The sequence below is a fragment of the Anomaloglossus baeobatrachus genome, chromosome 1 (genome assembly GCF_048569485.1).
Source record: "Anomaloglossus baeobatrachus isolate aAnoBae1 chromosome 1, aAnoBae1.hap1, whole genome shotgun sequence".
In the NCBI taxonomy this organism is placed as follows: Eukaryota; Metazoa; Chordata; class Amphibia; order Anura; family Aromobatidae; genus Anomaloglossus; species Anomaloglossus baeobatrachus.
The window spans coordinates 183,996,818-184,014,606 of record NC_134353.1 but is presented as its reverse complement, the minus strand read 5'-3'; the positions used below and the strand labels follow the sequence as shown (position 1 = coordinate 184,014,606).

The 17,789-nt window shown below is 43.7% G+C and overlaps 1 protein-coding gene across 2 annotated transcripts in view; it reads left to right on the top strand.

Moving 5' to 3' along the window:
• KLHL2 (kelch like family member 2) overlaps nucleotides 1-17,789 on the top strand; it is a 268,283-nt gene that overhangs the window by 235,806 nt on the left and 14,688 nt on the right. For both annotated transcript variants that reach the window (XM_075347338.1, XM_075347331.1), the window contains 2 exons: nucleotides 6,477-6,594; nucleotides 10,732-10,929. In XM_075347338.1, the coding sequence (XP_075203453.1) occupies nucleotides 6,477-6,594; nucleotides 10,732-10,929 (316 nt within the window). The remainder of the gene's footprint in view (nucleotides 1-6,476; nucleotides 6,595-10,731; nucleotides 10,930-17,789) is intronic.

Genomic DNA, 17,789 nt, shown 5'->3' with positions numbered 1-17,789 from the left:
CCGCTTAGCGCTGGCTCCCTGCTCTCCTAGTTACAGCACACATCGGGTTAATTAACCCGATGTGTCCTGCAGCTACATGTGCACAGAGCAGGAGCCGGCACTGACAGTGAGAGCGGCGGAGGCTGGTAACAAAGGTAAATATCGGGTAACCAAGGACAGGGCTTCTTGGTTACCCGATGTTTACCGTGGTTACCAGCCTCCACAGAAGCCGGCTCCTGCTGCCTGCACATTTAGTTGTTGCTGTCTCGCTGTCACACACAGCGATCTGCGCTTCACAGCGGGACAGCAACAACTAAAAAATGGCCCAGGACATTCAGCAACAACCAACGACCTCACAGCAGGGGCCAGGTTGTTGCTGGATGTCACACACAGCAACATCACTAGCAACATCGCTGCTACGTCACAAAAGTTGTTCGTTAGCAGCGATATTGCTAGCGATGTTGCTTAGTGTGACGGGGCCTTAAGACTTAAAGTGGAGGCACATTTCAATAGAGTAAGGGTGCTTTTACACTGAATGCCAATCTACTGCGTGAAAGTCAATTTGTTGTTTAATGTCCTGTTTTAAGGCCCTGTCACACTAAGCAACATCGCTAGCAACATCGCTGCTAACTAACAACTTTTGTGACGCTGCTAGCGATGTTGCTGTGTGTGACATCCAGCAACAACCTGGCCCCTGCTGTGAGGTCGTTGGTTGTTGCTGAATCTCCTGGGCCATTTTTTAGTTGTTGTTCTCCCGCTGTGAAGCACAGATCGCTGTGTGTGACAGCGAGACAGCAACTACTAAATGTGCAGGCAGCAGGAGCCGGCTTCTGCGGAGGCTGGTAACCACAGTAAACATCGGGTAACCAAGAAGCCCTGTCCTTGGTTACCCGATATTTACCTTTGTTACCAGCCTCCGCCGCTCTCACTGTCAGTGCTGGCTTCTGCTCTGTGCACATTTAGCTGCAGCACACATCGGGTTAATTAACCCGATGTGTGCTGTAGCTAGGAGAGCAGGGAGCCAGCGCTAAGCATTGTGCGCTGCTCCCTGCTCTGTGCACATTTAGCTGCAGTACACATCGGGTAATTAACCCCATGTGTACTGTAACTAGGAGAGCAGGGAGCCAGCGCTAAGCATTGTGCGCTGCTCCCTGCTCTGTGCACATTTAGCTGCAGCACACATCGGGTAATTAACCCGATGTGTGCTGTAACTAGGAGAGCAGGGAGCCAGCGCTCAGTGTGCGCTGCTCCCTGCTCTCTGCACGTGTAGCTGCGTGCGCTGGTAACCAAGGTAAATATCGGGTTGGTTACCCGATATTTACCTTAGTTACCAAGCGCAGCATCTTCCACGCGGCACTGGGGGCTGGTCACTGGTTGCTGGTGAGCTCACCAGCAACTCATGTAGCGACGCTCCAGCGATCCCTGCCAGGTCAGGTTGCTGGTGGGATCGCTGGAGCGTCGCAGTGTGACATCTCACCAGCAACCTCCTAGCAACTTACCAGCGATCCCTATCGTTGTTGGGATCGCTGGTAAGTTGCTTAGTGTGACTGGACCTTTAGACACATCGACCACGCTTTCATGTACACATAATTAATACGATCACTCTGTGCTTATAGACTATCATTGTTCTTGGTAATATTTTGTTATTTATAATTTAACAATGTCACCTGACGAACAAGCTCTATCATTGGGGAATTTGGTATTCTGCTTAGACAAGATAAATGAGAGAATCGACCAGTCCACAGGCACCTTTACATTTCAATTGAAACCTGTTAGACTATGTTCACACAAGTGCATCTTTTCTGAACACAAGCATGCAGCGTTTTTGGCCCCAAAAAACGCACCCACGGCAAAAACGCATGCGTTTTTGCCACGTTTTACCGCATTTTTCCCAATGCGTTTAAGTCAAATTTATTGACTGGAAGGACTCAAAAACGCTGGAAAAACGCAAAAAGAATTGATATGCTGCATCTTCAAAAACACAGCCAAGATGTAGACAAAATATGTCCAGTGTGGACAGCAAAATAGAAATCTCATAGACTTTGCTGGGGGAAGGAAATGCATGCATTTAGAGACATCTTTGTGACCTCAAAAATGCAATAAAAGATGCAGCAAAAGATGAACTGTGTGAGCATAGCCTCAAAGGGATTTTCTGTTTTAAACGATTTAATTATGTAAAAAAGGATAAAAACACTACATGAGAGATTCTGAAGAGATGCACATTTTAGCTACTGTGGCTAATTTGTCCCTGAACAAAGTTCACCTATAACCTAGAAATGAGCTAAAAACATCTTCAAATAAATCTATCTAAAACCCAACTTCTTTTAGGATGAGGCGCCATGGACAATATTTCACCCCTTTGTGTGCAGGCCAATGGTTACATGGTTGTGAAACCAATGGTGGATCTCTTGATTTGCTGTAAGTGGGTAGAGCTTTAGATGCCCAGTCAGTTGCAGCATGTGCCTGCACCCCTTGTCCTTGTATTCAGTCCCTGCTGGCTCCCACTTTACAGAAATTGTGGAAGATGCCCAGTCACTTGCCGCAGTTGTGACCAGTAATTAGCTTAATGGATATTTTCTGTTATTTCTGCAGCATTGAGCTGCGAGAGGAAGGTAGGGGCTGGCTAAGTGGCTGAAGATGAGCTGTTCACATTGCTGAGGTTAATCTTTTTTTTTTTTTTTTTTCTTTTTTTAGTTTTGTTAATCCAGTCTGTACCTTTTTATAAAGAAGCACCCCAAGCAAAAATGTATGCCCTTATCACTATGAATTTAGTGTAGTGTAGTGTGTGTGTGTGTGTGTGTGTGTGTGTGTGTGTGTGTGTGTGTGTGATGTCACCACTAGGGGGAGTCAGCACACAGTGTGTGTAATGAGATCCACCACAAAATAAAATCAGATCTGTCTGTAACGAGAACAACCACTAGAGGGAGCCCAGGCACAGTGCGTCCTATGCAACTGAATGGTTGCTAAGAGGGGTCGTACTAAAGGTACCGTCACACTGAGCGACGCTCCAGCGATCCCACCAGCAACCTGACCTAGCAGGGATCGCTGGAGCGTCGCTACACGGGTTGCTGGTGAGCTGTCAAACAGGAAGATCTCACCAGCAACCAGTGACCAGCCCCCAGCGACGCGTGGAAGCGATGCTGCGCTTGGTAACTAAGGTAAATATCAGGTAACCAACCCGATATTTACCTTGGTTACCAGTGCACACCGCTTAGCGCTGGCTCCCTGCACTCCTAGCCAGAGTACACATCGGGTTAATTACCCGATATGTAGTCTGGCTATGTGTGCAGGGAGCAGGGAGCCGGCACTGACAGCGCGAGAGCTGCGGACGCTGGGAACGAAGGTAAATATTGGGTAACCAAGGAAAGGGCTTTTGGTTACCTGATATTTACATTGGTTACCAGCGTCCGCAGAAGCCGGCTCCCTGCTCGCTGCACATTTAGTTGTTGCTCTGTCGCTGTCACACACAGCGATGTGTGCTTCACAGCGGGAGAACAACAACTAAAAAATGGTCCAGGACATTCAGCAACGATCGGCGACCTCACGGCAATGGCCAGGTTGTTGCTGGATGTCACACACAGCAACATCGCTAGCAAGATCGCTGTTGCGTCCCAAAAGTCATGCCTCAGCAGCGATGTTGCTTAGTGAGACATGGCCTTAATCGGGTCAGAGCCGAGAGAGGGAGCGCAGTACAAGGGAGGAGGCGTAGTCAGGGTCTGGGACAAGCCAGAGGTCGGTAACCGGGAGAGCAAACCAAAGGAGGGGGCACAGGGACGGGACAACGAGCAGGAGCAGGGCACAGAAGGTAAGGCAAAACAGAGGAGATGGGAGACAGGGAGTAGTTCAGGAAAGGTCTGGAGAGGTAATGGACAGAATCTAGAGCACTTACAGGAACCAGACCAGCATGCTGCAGAGCAGGCCTATTACTGGCAGTGTGATGATGGAGGGAATGTCCTGATAACGTGGTGAGCTCCTGGGAACAAGGCATGGAAGGATAAGCTCCTCTGGGAAATGCCGACAACATAATCAGGTGACTGATACAGCTCTGCCAAAGCAGAGTGCACACAGTATTGTGACAGTGTGGATGTGTTTATATACTGATCACTGTGATGTTCGGTCCGGTGATCTTTTCTGAACCACGTGATCACGATTCAGACTAGCCGGCTCACACAGTGGCTTGTGTGGACTAGAAGTTGCTTCCTGAGTGTAATGCGGGTTTTACACAAGACGAGCTATCGTGCGATATGTCATCGGGGTCACGGTTTTCGTGACGCACATCCGGCATAGCGCAGGACGTCGTCTTGTGTGACACCTCTGAGCGACGCAGTATCGCTCACAAATCGTGAGTCGTGTACTCGTCGCTCAGTTGTATAAAATTGTTTAATTAACATGGCGCCGGTTGTTCATCATTCCCGTGTAGCACACGTCACTCCGTGTGACACCACGGGAGCGATGAACAGATCTTACCTGCGTCCCGCGGCTCCCGCCGGCTATATGGAAGGAAGGAGGTGGGCGGGATGTTTACATCCCGCTCATCTCCGACCCTCCGCTTCTATTGGCCGGTGACTGTGTGACGTCGCTGTGACGCCGAACGTCCCTCCCACTTCAGGAAGTGGACGTTCGTCGCCCACAGCAAGGTCGCTCAGCAGGTCAGTATGTGTGACAGGTGTTAAACGAGTTTGTGCGCCACGGGCAGCGTGACGCACAAACGATGGGGGCGGGTACGATCGCTCGTGCTATCGCACGAGAGATCGACTCGTGTAGAGCAGGCATAAGCCTATGACTGCTTCAATGTGAACCTCATAGGCTTCCACTGCAAAAGCAACTACCGGTCAACACAGGTGATGCTATGTGAACTAGAAAAGCTGAATTGCCATAATTTGGATGAGAAGCGGATGGGAAAAACACTTGGAAATAGAGAAGACTGCAATTAGTATGTATTTAAACAAATGCACCATTCACAACATACATAGTGCCTAGGGAATCCAGTTTTTCTAGGAATTCTTTAAAAATCTATTTTATCTGCTGGACAGTTGAGCTCATTTTACAAGGAAAAAAATAGTATCCCTAAATGGACACAGATAAACTCCAGTGCCACTTACCCAGCGGGACCCCTGCAGTGTGCCGGACAGATTTTTTTTTTTTCTCTGTGATGTGGCCTCAGGTCTGTGTCTGTTCTTTGGCAGGGAGACTGCCAGAAAACATGCCTTGCTAACCAAACTATAGATTACAGAACAAATATTGGTGTTGGCAAAGTTCCAAGTGTCGAAGGGTTTCTAGAAAAAAAAAAAGATCCTGCTTTGGTTACTGGCTCAGTCCACAGGACATTATTTGCAACAAACTAAGTGGCTAAGGAGCCTCCAAACCTTTTGTGAAATAGTCTGATTAATATCCGACAAAGCTGTGACTCTAATTACCTTGAACTATGATCGGCATATTCTCGGGTAATGGCTGGCCAGCAATGCTACACCTCCTGGTAACTTAGAATGTGGCCAGCTTTACTTATCAGATGAATATTGAACAATATACAGTACATGCAAGGCTGCTGAGAATGGGAGGAATTCACAGATCTCTCACCCCTCTCAGATGGCAGTGATGCGCAGAACACCTACATAGAGCGGGGATTCTAGGGTGGGAAAGGATGAGTAACAGTGTGGGAGAATAGATTAGGTCATATTCCAGCAAGGGGACTGTGTTCTCAGTGTATAATTACTTGTCATTACTACAAAAGGATATTGTGTATTGTGCTCCGGAATACGCAGTTACGTGATACCTGAGTGTTGTGCGGGAAATAAAAATATTGTATATGTAATAGGGAATCTGTCAGATTGTACACCCCATCTTCGAGTAGATGAGCGGCATAGTATGTCATCACTCTTCCTTCCATGCTTAGGAGGGAAGTAAGTGATTACATGTCATGATTAACAGCTATCCCTGTATGCACAGTTTTAGAAGAAAGGCTGTCAATCACTGAACAGGACCGCCCACATGAGTTTTCAACATAGAAAGAACAACTTATATGTTAAAAAAGCTACATACCACCACTCTGTTCAGCTTCTCCAGCGCAGTAACACGCTGACTGCAGATCAGAGTCCATGTGACGGTTCCCTATAGACACAACAGCAAAAATGGTATATTTTTGCATGATCATGTCTGTAAAGTGCGATATAAGTGAGTAAAATAAATAATTATACCAGCTCAACGTCCATAAGAACTCAACAAAGCTATTTCATTGGTCTCCACAGGAGGGCGCTGCTGTGATGGTGATAATGCAGTAAATCGAACTTTCTGTATCTTATTTATCTGTATCGCATAGGTGGACTTTGTATGTGGCGTTGCTTAGATATAGAAAATGTATAATTTAGCATATCAAAATAGTGTTTCATAATGATTATAAAGAATTACTTGTTAATGTATGCAAGATAATTGTTCTGCAGTTAGGTTACCATGTGAATAACACGAGACATTTGTAATTGAATTTCATTCTTTCCCTGCAGTTAATGGTCGTGGTTGGTGGCCAGGCTCCCAAGGCCATCCGCAGTGTGGAGTGCTATGATTTCAAAGAGGAACAGTGGCACCAAGTGGCAGAACTGCCGTCAAGGAGGTGTAGATCAGGTTTGTCCTCCTTCTTGACATAACTTAAAACATTGCCAATGCGTGACAGCTGTATCAGAAATACTGGGGAGTTTACATTGCAGGATCGAGTTTCATCTGTTGTGTAGGATTGTAATGTATTTGGTACTATATGAGAAATATGAAGTGTTGTATATGTATGTATGTATGCGGTTTTCCACACAGAGAAGGAAAATGTATTACATAGGGGAAAGGCTAGAAGGCGTGCACATGCTCTGTAGATGCGTGACTAGTTTTGGGCGAACACGCAGATATCCAGAATTTAAAAAAAAAAAAAAATCCTGGTTCCCAGATAACTGCCCGGACACTGATCCCCGTATAAGTCTATGGGGACCCGAATCATTCACTTTAAAATGGTGGTAGAAAGAGAGAGCTAGGAGGATTAGATCAGGAGCGTTATACTTACCAGTCTTCGCACGGCTGTAACATTACTTCCAGGGGGCCATTCATTATACTCATACATAAGCACTGCTTCCCTCACCCACCGGCAGTCCTGGCGTCTGTGATTGGTTGCAATCAGGCCATGCCCTCACCCTGTGTGACGGTGTGTAGGACTGCTTGAAATCACAGACACTGTGGGCATGTCTATAGTTGTGTAAAAATAAATACATTAAATAAAAAAATTGGCATAAGGTCCTCCGATATTATGATACCCAGCACACAGCTACAGGATGAAGCCCCCAGCCGTGTGCTTATCTTGCCTGTGTATTAAAATAAGAGGGACCCCATGCAGCTTTTTTTTTTCTAGAAGTAATTTAAAGAAATAATTTTAAAAACCAGCGTGCGGTCCCCCAAATTTTGATACCCAGTTATGATAAAGCCAACAGCCGGGGGCTGATATTCTCAGGCTGTTGAGGCCCATAGTTGTTGGTGCCTAAAAATTGCAGTCTGCAGCCGTTCAGAATTGTCGCATCCATTAGATGCGACAATCCCGGCACTTTACCCTGCTTATCCCAATTGTGCTGGTGCTGTGGCAATTAGGGTAATATCAATGGTTAATAACAGCTTACAGGTGCCAGTAAGCTCTAGATTAGTGGTGGGAGACGTCTCAGACCCTCCCCCCATTACTGATTTGTAAGTGAAAAGAAAAAAACACACACACCGAAAAAATCCTTTATTTGAAATAAAATACCCTCATTAACCCCAAACAACCAGTTCTGACGTAATCCACACGAGGTCCCATGACTATTCTGGCTCTGCTACATACATACTGAAGTCACAGCGGCCTGTCACTTCAGGCAGAGACTGACTGAGCCGCAGCGATGAGCGGTGACATCACTCAGTTTATTTGCGGTTACAACTGGAGGTTCCCACAGTACCCCACCTTTAGGTAACCTCATTAAACTCTGACTTCACCTGAAGTGAGGTCACTTAGTTCACAGGCCTGCATTTCTTGGCAGAAAACCGCTGGGGGTTTTTTTTTTTGCCGAGAGATGCAGATTTGGTGCTGAAAATTATACACCATATTCCTGCACCCAATCTGTGTCTCCTGGCAAAAAACTGCATCATAACGCATGCGGTTTTGATTAAAATGTGTTGCCAGGAAATTCAAATTTTGGTGCCCGAATTTGGTGTTTAAATTATAGCACCAAATCTGCATCTCTTGTAAAAAAAAAAAAAAAATGCACAAAAACAGTTTTTACGCTGTTAAGGTGCAGTTTTCTGCCAGGAGATGCCAATTTGGTACAGACATTTCACCACCAAATTTGCATCTCCTGCATTTTTTGTGGAATTGGTGCTGAAATTTATACACCAAATTCCTGCACCAAATCTGCATCTCCTGGCAAAAATAAGTCACATCAAAACCAAATGTGTTATGATGCAGTTTTGATGCAACTTTTTTTTCCCCCCAGGAGATGCAGTGTGGGTGCAATGATATGGTGTATACATTTCAGTACCAAATCTGCATCTCTTGGCAAAAAAAAACAGGTTTTTTTGCCAGGAGCTGCAGGTCTGTGAACTCAGTGACCTCACCTGAGGAGAGGTCACTCAGTTTAATGAAGTCACCTAAGGTCAGTTTGCCTGCGGTTGTCACAGGTGGGTTACCATGGGAACCTCCAGCTATGACCACAGATAAACTGAGTGACAAACGCTCACCAGTGCTGCTCAGTCAGTGTCTTGTGAATTACGCAAGAACAATAAAGGGATGAAAGAGGGTGTTTTTTTGTTAAAAAAAAAAAAACAAAAAACCAAAACACCAGAAAAAAAGCGCCACCAGCCAACTCAGGTCAAAATGGCAAATGCACTTGCACGATACAGCCAGCCCCTCATGATAAAGGTGCGGGTAACACAGGTGCAGAATCCCAATGAGACAGCCACTCTCAGCCTACCAACTCATAGAAAGGGTTGTTACTGGAATTAAACATGCACACTAATAAGGTTTTGCATAGGGCACCATTCACACAGGTATGTGCAATGCACAGTGTCTGGCTTACAGAGTATTGATGACGCCCTTCTATTAGATCAGGCGATCTGCCCATCACTATATAAGTTAACTAACACACAGGACAGACGCCCAAAAGGGCCCGGCTGCATTCTGCGAAAAATTGTGCAATAAAAATGATATACAGTAAAATGATGATGTGAGGTATTGGTCCATATTTGGCCAAAATTCATAAGCTCGTAACCCAAACGTTAAGGGTCCCCACGCTTACGAGTCTCTACACTATATTCAAAATAATTCACCAAAAAAGACAAAAATTCAAAGAAAAAAACTCATCTGAAAAAAAAAGCCACCAGCCAGCTTCGGTCAAAATGTCAAAAGCACTCGCAGGATGCAGCTGGCCCCACACCTTTATCATGGGGGGCTGGCTGCTTCCTGCAAGTTCATTTTCCATTTTGACCTGAGTTGGCAGCTGGCTTATTTTCTGGTGAGTTCTTTTCGTTACATTTTTGTCCTTTTCAGTGAATTAGGGTGTTTTTTTTTTATTTTGTATTTTATTTCAAATAAAGGATTTTTTCGTTGTTTGTGTTTATTTTTTTTTTTTTCATTTACAGATTAGTAATGGTGGGTCTCATAGATGCCTCTTATTACTAATCTAGGGCTTAGTGGCAGCTGTGAGCTGTCATTAATGCCTCATATTACCCCCGCACCAGGGCAATCGGGATGAGCCTTGTAAAGTGCCAAAATAATCACATCTAATGGTTGCAACAGTTGCTCAGCTGCAGCCTGGGCTATTTTTAGGCGAGGGAATGGCCCAATGACCATAGACCTCCCCAGCCTGGGCGATACCAGCCGCGAGCTGTAAGCTTTATCATGGCTGGGTATCAAAACTGGGGGGCCACAAAAAAGTTTTTTTTTTTTAAATTATTTACTTAAATAATATGCATAAGGTCCCTCTTATTTTGATACACAGCCAGGATAAGCACACTGTTGGGTTCTGCAGCTTATAGCCATGTGCTTTATCTTTGGTAGGTATCGTAATATATGGGGACCCTAAGCCAATTGTTTTATTTATTTATACACTGCAATAGACTCACACAGCACGTGTGATTCTAAGTAGTCAAACACGCTGTCACACAGCTTGGAGGTGCGGTCTGACAGCAACCAATCACAGATGCCAGATCTGCTGTTGGGCGGAGAAAGCAGTGCATATACATGAGGATAATGAGCGGCCCCAGAAATAGTGTTACAGCTGCACGGGAGACTGGTACCTATAACGCACCTGCTTTCTTCCTATTTGCTTTCTTTTTCCTTTTTATACTGTTTTTTTTTTTTTTATTTATCCGGATAGTTACTCGGGGAACTTTGGGCTCTGGGTCAGTCCACGGATACTAGGTATCCCGCACGCATCCAGACTTTTACAGTCTGCGTTTCCCCATCACTACTCGTGACTGCTGGTCAAACGCAAACTGGTCTACATTACTTGGAGTGGTGAGTGCATGGTAAAGCAACATTTTTTAAAATTAAATCTACTTAGAAAGTTTAGATAATTTAGAGTTTGGGCACACTGAACCACTGATCTATCGATGAGAGCTGAATAAACTGAAAAGTAAAAAATGCAAAAAGGATACTGTTATCCATTCTAAGATAATAGAGCTAATGATTTGCCAGTTTTACTACAAGTGGGAGAAATACTTGAAAATATACTAGAAATGTAATAGTTTCTGTACTCCTAGGTGTGGTGTACATGAACGGACATGTGTTTGCTGTTGGCGGATTCAATGGCTCGCTCAGAGTTCGTACAGTAGATTCATATGACCCAGTGAAGGACCAATGGATAAGCGTGGCAAACATGCAGGACAGGAGAAGCACTCTAGGGGCCGCAGTCCTCAATGGACTGTTATATGCTGTTGGAGGATTTGATGGCAGTACAGGTAAGAATTTATGCAGTGTTGTTACTTTGTGACATGTCATGTTAAATGTAGTTTAGTCAAAAATGTAGCACTTTGTACGATATGTGTATATCTGTCTACACTGATGAGTGTGTTTTGAGCTTTTGACTTTCATGCTCCATATGCTTACCATGCACTATAGCTTCAAATGTCAGACTACCTTCATTTTATAGAAAATCATCTTGGATATCTCATACATAAATTTGACGTGTAACTATTTAGCATATGATTAGTTACGCATCATCATATTAAGGTTTTTTTTTAACATTTCTAGGCTCTCTGTGACAAAATGCAGTTTTGGTTGCAGTTTTTGTTAGTTTGGGTGCAGTTAAAACTTCAGCGTGCGCATGTAGCCTTAGTTATTGCCAAAATAATAATGTGGTCTTATAACTACCGATTAGATTCTATCTAGATAGAAGGGGGAGAGAAGAGCTCTGCCTCTAGCTCCTCCCTCTGGCTCCTCCCTCTGCCTCTAGCTCTTCCCTCTGCATCTAGCTCCTAGCTCTTCCCTCTGACTCTGGCTCCTCCCTCTGACTCTGGCTCCTCCCTCTGACTCTGGCTCCTCCCTCTGACTCTGGCTCCTCCCTCTGACTCTAGCTCCTCCCTCTTCTCCTACATAGTGGATTTTTTTTCTTAATGATGATATTCTAACACCATTCTGATTAATCCTAGTTGGCATAACTGAATGTGCCAACGGGACTTATGCACAAACTTCATAACAGTATACAAAACAGAAGAACAAGGAGTGTGATATGCATGAAATAAAGTGGTTGTCAGATAAATAAATCTATCAAAGTGGCAAGAGTAGATATCAAATTTGTTTGTGTAAAACAGGACAATATAACAATAAACGCACATAACTTGTGAATAGGCATACATAAACTTTTATCGGGGCTGCAAGTGGGTAGGATAGTGTAAATCAAGACTTAACAATGGTGGTCCAATGAAAACAAAGTAACTCAAATATCACCTTTGCCTGTAAAGTACATGGGCCTATTTTTTTTTTTTTAGGGAACCACATCTAAGTCATATTCCGTTGAAAAGATACAGCCATACCACAAACCTTTTCCCAGTGTGATAGGAACCCCTGGGCTATATCTTTTGAACTGACTATGACTACATGCACAAACTGCAGGCTGTAAAAAGCAGCCTGGAAATGTAAAATAAAAAACGCTTGTAGTGATGCTGCATTTTTGTCAATTCTGATTTGATGCGTTTTTTTCAGTAGAAGTGTGCCAAAAACGCATGAAGAAGAACATGCTGTTTATTTTGTCAGACTTTATCAATATCAGCAGACAAAAAAACTGCAACATGCGCATAGCAAATCTGAATTCTCATAGACTTTGCTGGGAAGTAAAAAATGAGAACTTTCTGACCACAAAACAGCACCAAAAAATGTGGCAAAAAAACGCAGCTTGTGCATGTAACATAATGGCTTTTGAGGCTTGCCTGGCACCTACACATCAAAGCCTGCTAACAGGAGGAAATTAACATTATTCCTTCCACCTGCGTTTGGGTTTGTCATCAGGGTTCAATCACCACTTTATGTATCAAGACCTGCAGTCGTAACCGCACCCCTCACGCTGACTGATGGCTCACTCAGGTTTAGAACCAGCTGTCAGTCAGTGCGAGGTGTAGTTCTTTTTACTTATAGGATTAGTGACGAGGGTCTCATAGACCCCTTGCCAACACTAATTTTGGCTTGATGACAGTTGTGAACTGTTATTAACCCCTCATTATCTCGATTGCCACCGAATCAGGGCAATTGGGAACAGCCCGGTAAAGTGCCGAGTTTGTCACCTCTAATGGATGTGACAATATCTGGCAGCTACAGGTTGCTATTTTTAGGCTGGGGGACCTAATAATCATAGGCCTCCCCAGTCTGAGTACCAGCGCTCAGCTGTCGGGCTTTATCATGGCTGTATATCAAATTTGGGGGGACCACACGTTTTTTTTTTTGTTTTTGTTTGTTTTTTGTTTTTTTTTTAATTATTTATTTAAATAAGTTAATAAAAGCCGCATACGGTTCCTCTTATTTTGATACACAGCCTAGATAAGCGCAGGGCTGGGGGCTGCACACTGTAGCCATATGTTTTAGCTATGCTGGATATCATAATTGTTTATTTTTATACTAGGATACTGACCTGCAGACAACTCCTGTGATTGGAAAAAAACCAAAGAGAAAAATTGCATGAAAAATACCCTGACTATAAATAAATAAACTACAAGTGCTTAATAACAGGGTACTTAGTGTATACATTTTTGCAAAAAGGTAAGAAGCTGTCTCACCTCGTCAAGGTGTACCCATCTGAGACAGTCCCTAACCTACTGAAGTTAAAAACATTATCAATACCTGACTAGTGTCATGTCAAAACTCCAATATGAATGGTGGCAAGTGGTCAGCTGTTCCCAGATTAAATACACAGCAAAGTGAGACGCAATTAGTTGTTCAGTCTCAGTATTAGGAGGGCTGCGCCCCCAACTTGCAACAAAGCAAGATAACATACAAAAAACACCAAAAAACTGAGCTGAAACAATGTTCAGTAAACATACAACAGTAAGCATGTGAATTGCAGCCTTAAGACTAGAAAAAAACCAAAGAGAAAAATTGCATGAAAAATACCCTGACTATAAATAAATAAACTGCAACTGCTTAATAACAGGGTACTTAGTATATACATTTTTGCAAAAAGGTAAGAAGCTGTCTCACCTCGTCAAGGTGTACCCATCTGAGACAGTCCCTAACCTACTGAAGTTAAAAACATTATCAATACCTGACTAGTGTCATGTCAAAACTCCTGTGATTGGTTGCAGGCAGACGCTGTCACACAGGGTGGGGGCGCGTATAACTGCAACCAATCACAGATGCCAGGATGGCCGTTGGGCGGGGAAAGCCGTGCATATGTATGACCAATGATGAGCGGCCCAGGAAGTGAAGGATAGGCCGCAAGAGCAGTTTACAGCTGCAACGGAGCCTCGGTAAGTATGAAGCACTCGCTTCATATTTATTATTCCTTTATTTTTTTTTTTTCTTTAATTTCTAGCGTTCCGGATCAAACACCTGGAATCCCGGACCCGGGTCTGGCACCCGGGTATCTTTGAAGCCACGCAGATCTGGACTGTTACAGTCTGGGTCCACTCATCACTAGTCTTAATATCCTGCACCACAATTGACAAAACTAAACTGTGCATATTTGCACAAATTCCTCACGCCAACTGCCATCCATACTGGTGGAGGGGGTGATCATTTGTTAGGTATCCATGGTACCTGGTAACTTGTAGTTATTAAGTGACCATGAACTCTTCTGTTCACCATTGTGTTCTAGAGTAAAACATGAGGCATCTATCTTCAAACTAAAGCTTGGCTAAAATTGGGTCATGCAACAGGACAGTAAACCAAGTGCAAATCTACTTCAGAATGGTCAAAAAAGAAAGGAATCAAGGTCTTCAGTGCCCAGTGAAAGTCCAGACCACAACCCAATTGAAATTCTGTGAAGAGACTTCAAGAACGTTGTGCATAAAGGAACAACAAAGCTCAATTAACTTGTAATATTTAATCTCATAACGACAGCCGTATGACTTAAAGCGTTTGAAAAACAGGGTACTTATTCTGTTCCGCCGCTTTAAAGCGGCGGTCTGAAAAAAGCCTGTAGCGCCCCCCAGCGACCGAAAATCTCGGGGGGTTCAGCTACCGGGGTTAGCTGAGACCCCCCAGATTATGAATCGGGGTGGATTTTTTGGACCCCGATAATGTGATCGCCGGTATACACCGTATACCGACGATCACATAAAAAAAAAAAAGAAGTGGCTGGTAAAACGGATTTCTTTTTCATCTGACGTGATCAAACATGTCAGATGAGAAAGAAATATAAACCCCTAGTGCCACCAAGGCCTCCGGTACCGGAGAGTTCCCCCACCACCCTACCCCCCCCGGAACATTCAAAATGGTGCCGAAGCGCACCGAAAACCGCCGCCGGCTCTGCATTAATTTCCCTCCGATCTGAAATGTTTGATCATTTCAGATCGGAGGGAAATGTCCTTCCCCTGAGCCCACATTTTTTTTTTTTTTTTATTATTATTATTATTATTATTATTATTTCTAAATAATTATAGATAACAGCCTGAGGTGACCTCCAAATTGGATCACCAGCCAAGGTGAAGCTGCCAGCTGTGGTCTACAGGTTGCAACCGTCTGCTTTACCCTAGCTTGCTATCAAAAATGGGGGGGGGGGCCCCACGTCGTTTTTTTTTTTTTTAATTATTTATATTTGGGCTAAATACAAGGCACAACACAATGAAAGTCACTAACAGGCACCAGTTTAGAATATGCAGGGGGGGGGACATTATATATGTGTTAGACATCTATCCATCCATCCATCCATCCATCCATCCATCCATCCATCCTAGCTTTTTAGGCTATGTGCCCACAATCAAGATTTGCAGCATTTTGGAGGCAGAGTGTTTTCACTGCGTCCATAGCGCTGCGTTGTGCAGTACAAGCACAGAAGAAGGATTTTTAGACATCTCCTTCCCACATCACTTCTTTTCTCTACAGCATAAACTGACCTGCGGTGCGGCTTCGTGAGCAGCAGGACGTCCATTTATGATGCAGAGACTAAAGTGTTCTTCGGAGGGAGAATAAAGTCCGCAGCAGCCCGAACCCGGATTGTGTGCACAGGCAGCTGCGTTCTCCCGTGGACAGCACATACATCTCCGCAGGAAGGCTGGCACTGCATCCTAGACACAGTGTCGCCGGATTGTGGGCAGGTAGCCTAAAAGTGAGAAATTTGGCGCTACAGCAACATTTTTGTGAAGTACCTGTAGATTCAAAATTCTCACGATACCCCTGAATAAAGTGCTTGAAGGGTCTAGTTTCTAAAATGGGGTCACTTATGGGGGTTTCTGCTGTATAGGTGCCCTAGGGGCTCTGCAAATGCGACATGGTGCCTACAATATATTTCAACTTTTACAAAATTCAAATCATGCTCCTTTCGTTCTGAGCTTTACTGTTTGTCCAAACAAAGGGTTTTTTTGCCACATATGGGGTATCACTGCGCTCATAACAAATTGCATAACAAACTGTGTGGTTCATTTCTTGGTATTTCCTCTTGAAAAAAGGAGGAATTTGGTGCTAAAGCAACATTTTTCTGAAAAAAAATTAACATTTTCAATATGTCTACCTAAGGTCATCAAATTCTATGAAGTACCTGTGGGATCAAAATGCACACTATACCCCTAGATTAAATTCTTGAGAGGTCTAGTTTCCAGAATGGGGTTACTTGTGGGGGGAGATCCACTGTTTAGGTACCTCATGGGGTCTCCAAACGCAACATGGCGTTCACTAATGATTCCTGCCAATTTTGAAGTCAAATAGCGCTCCTTTCTTCTGAGCCCTGCCGTGCACCCAAATAGTTGATTTCCACCACATATGAGATATCTGTGTACTCAGGAGAAATTGCACAATACATTTTATGGTACATTTTTTTCCTGTTACTCCTGTGAAAAAAAGCTACCTGGTTGAAGTAACAATTTTGTGGTAACTTTTTTTTTATTATTTTCATGGCTCAATGTTATAAAATTCTGTGAAGCACCCAGGGGTTCAGGGTACTCACCAAACATCTAGATAAATTCCTTGAGGGGTCTATTTTTCAAAATAAGGCCACATGTTGGGGAGCTTCACTGTAATAGGCACCTCAGGGGCTCTCTAAACGCAACATGCCGTCCGCTATTGATTCCAGCCAATTTTGCAGTCAAATGGCACTCCTTCCCTTCCGAGCCCTGCCGTGCGCCCAAACTGTTGATTTCCACCAGATATAAGGTATTGCCAAACTCAGGAGAAATTGCACAATAAATTTCATGGTGATTTCTTTCCTTTTTACCCTTGGGAGAAAAAAAGCTACCTGGTTGAAGTAACAATTTTGTGGTAAAATTTTATTTATTATTTTCATGGCTCAATGTTATAACATTTTGTGAAGCACCTGGGGGTTCAGGGTACTCACCAAACATCTAGATAAATTCCTTGAGGGGCCTAGTTTCCAAAATGGGGTCACTTGTGGGGGTTTCTGCTATTTACACACCTTAGGGGCCCTACAAATGCGACATGGTGCACGCACTTTTTCAGCCAAACGTCCTTTCCAAATTTCAAATATTGCTCCTTCCATTCCAAGCCCTCCCAATTGCCCAAACAAAGGTGTCCACATGTGAGGTATCCCCACGCTCATAAGAAAATGGGTAACAAATTTTGGGTCCAATTTTTGGAATTACCTCTTGAAAAAGTGAGAAAATTGATGCTAAAACAACATTTTTGAGAAAATTTTCAATATGACAACGTAATGTTCTCAAAATCTGTGAAGTACTTGTGGGTCCAAAATGCTCACTAGACCCCTAGATAGAAGCCTTAAGAGGTCCAGTTTCCAAAATGGCATCACTTGTGAGGGGTTTCTGCTGTTTAGGTACCTTAGGGGATCTGTAAATGCAACATGGTGCCCGCAATCTATTTCAGCCAAATTTGCGTTCCAAAATTCAAATATTGCTCCTTCTATTCTGAGCCCTCCCATTTGTCAAAATAGAGGTTTCTGACCACATGTGGGGTATCTGCACGCTCATAAGAAAGTTGGTAACAAGTTTTGGGGTCCATTTTGTTGTTATTTCTTCTAAATGTGAATACATTTGGAGTAGAGCAACATTTTTAGGTAAAATTTTATTTTTTGCTTTTTTCTCAATCCACATATTGCTTTAGTTCCTGTGATGCACTTGAAGGGTTAATAAACTTCCCGGATGTGGTTTTGAGTAGCCTGAGCGGTACAGTTTTTAGATTGGTGTCACTTTTAGGTATTTTCTGT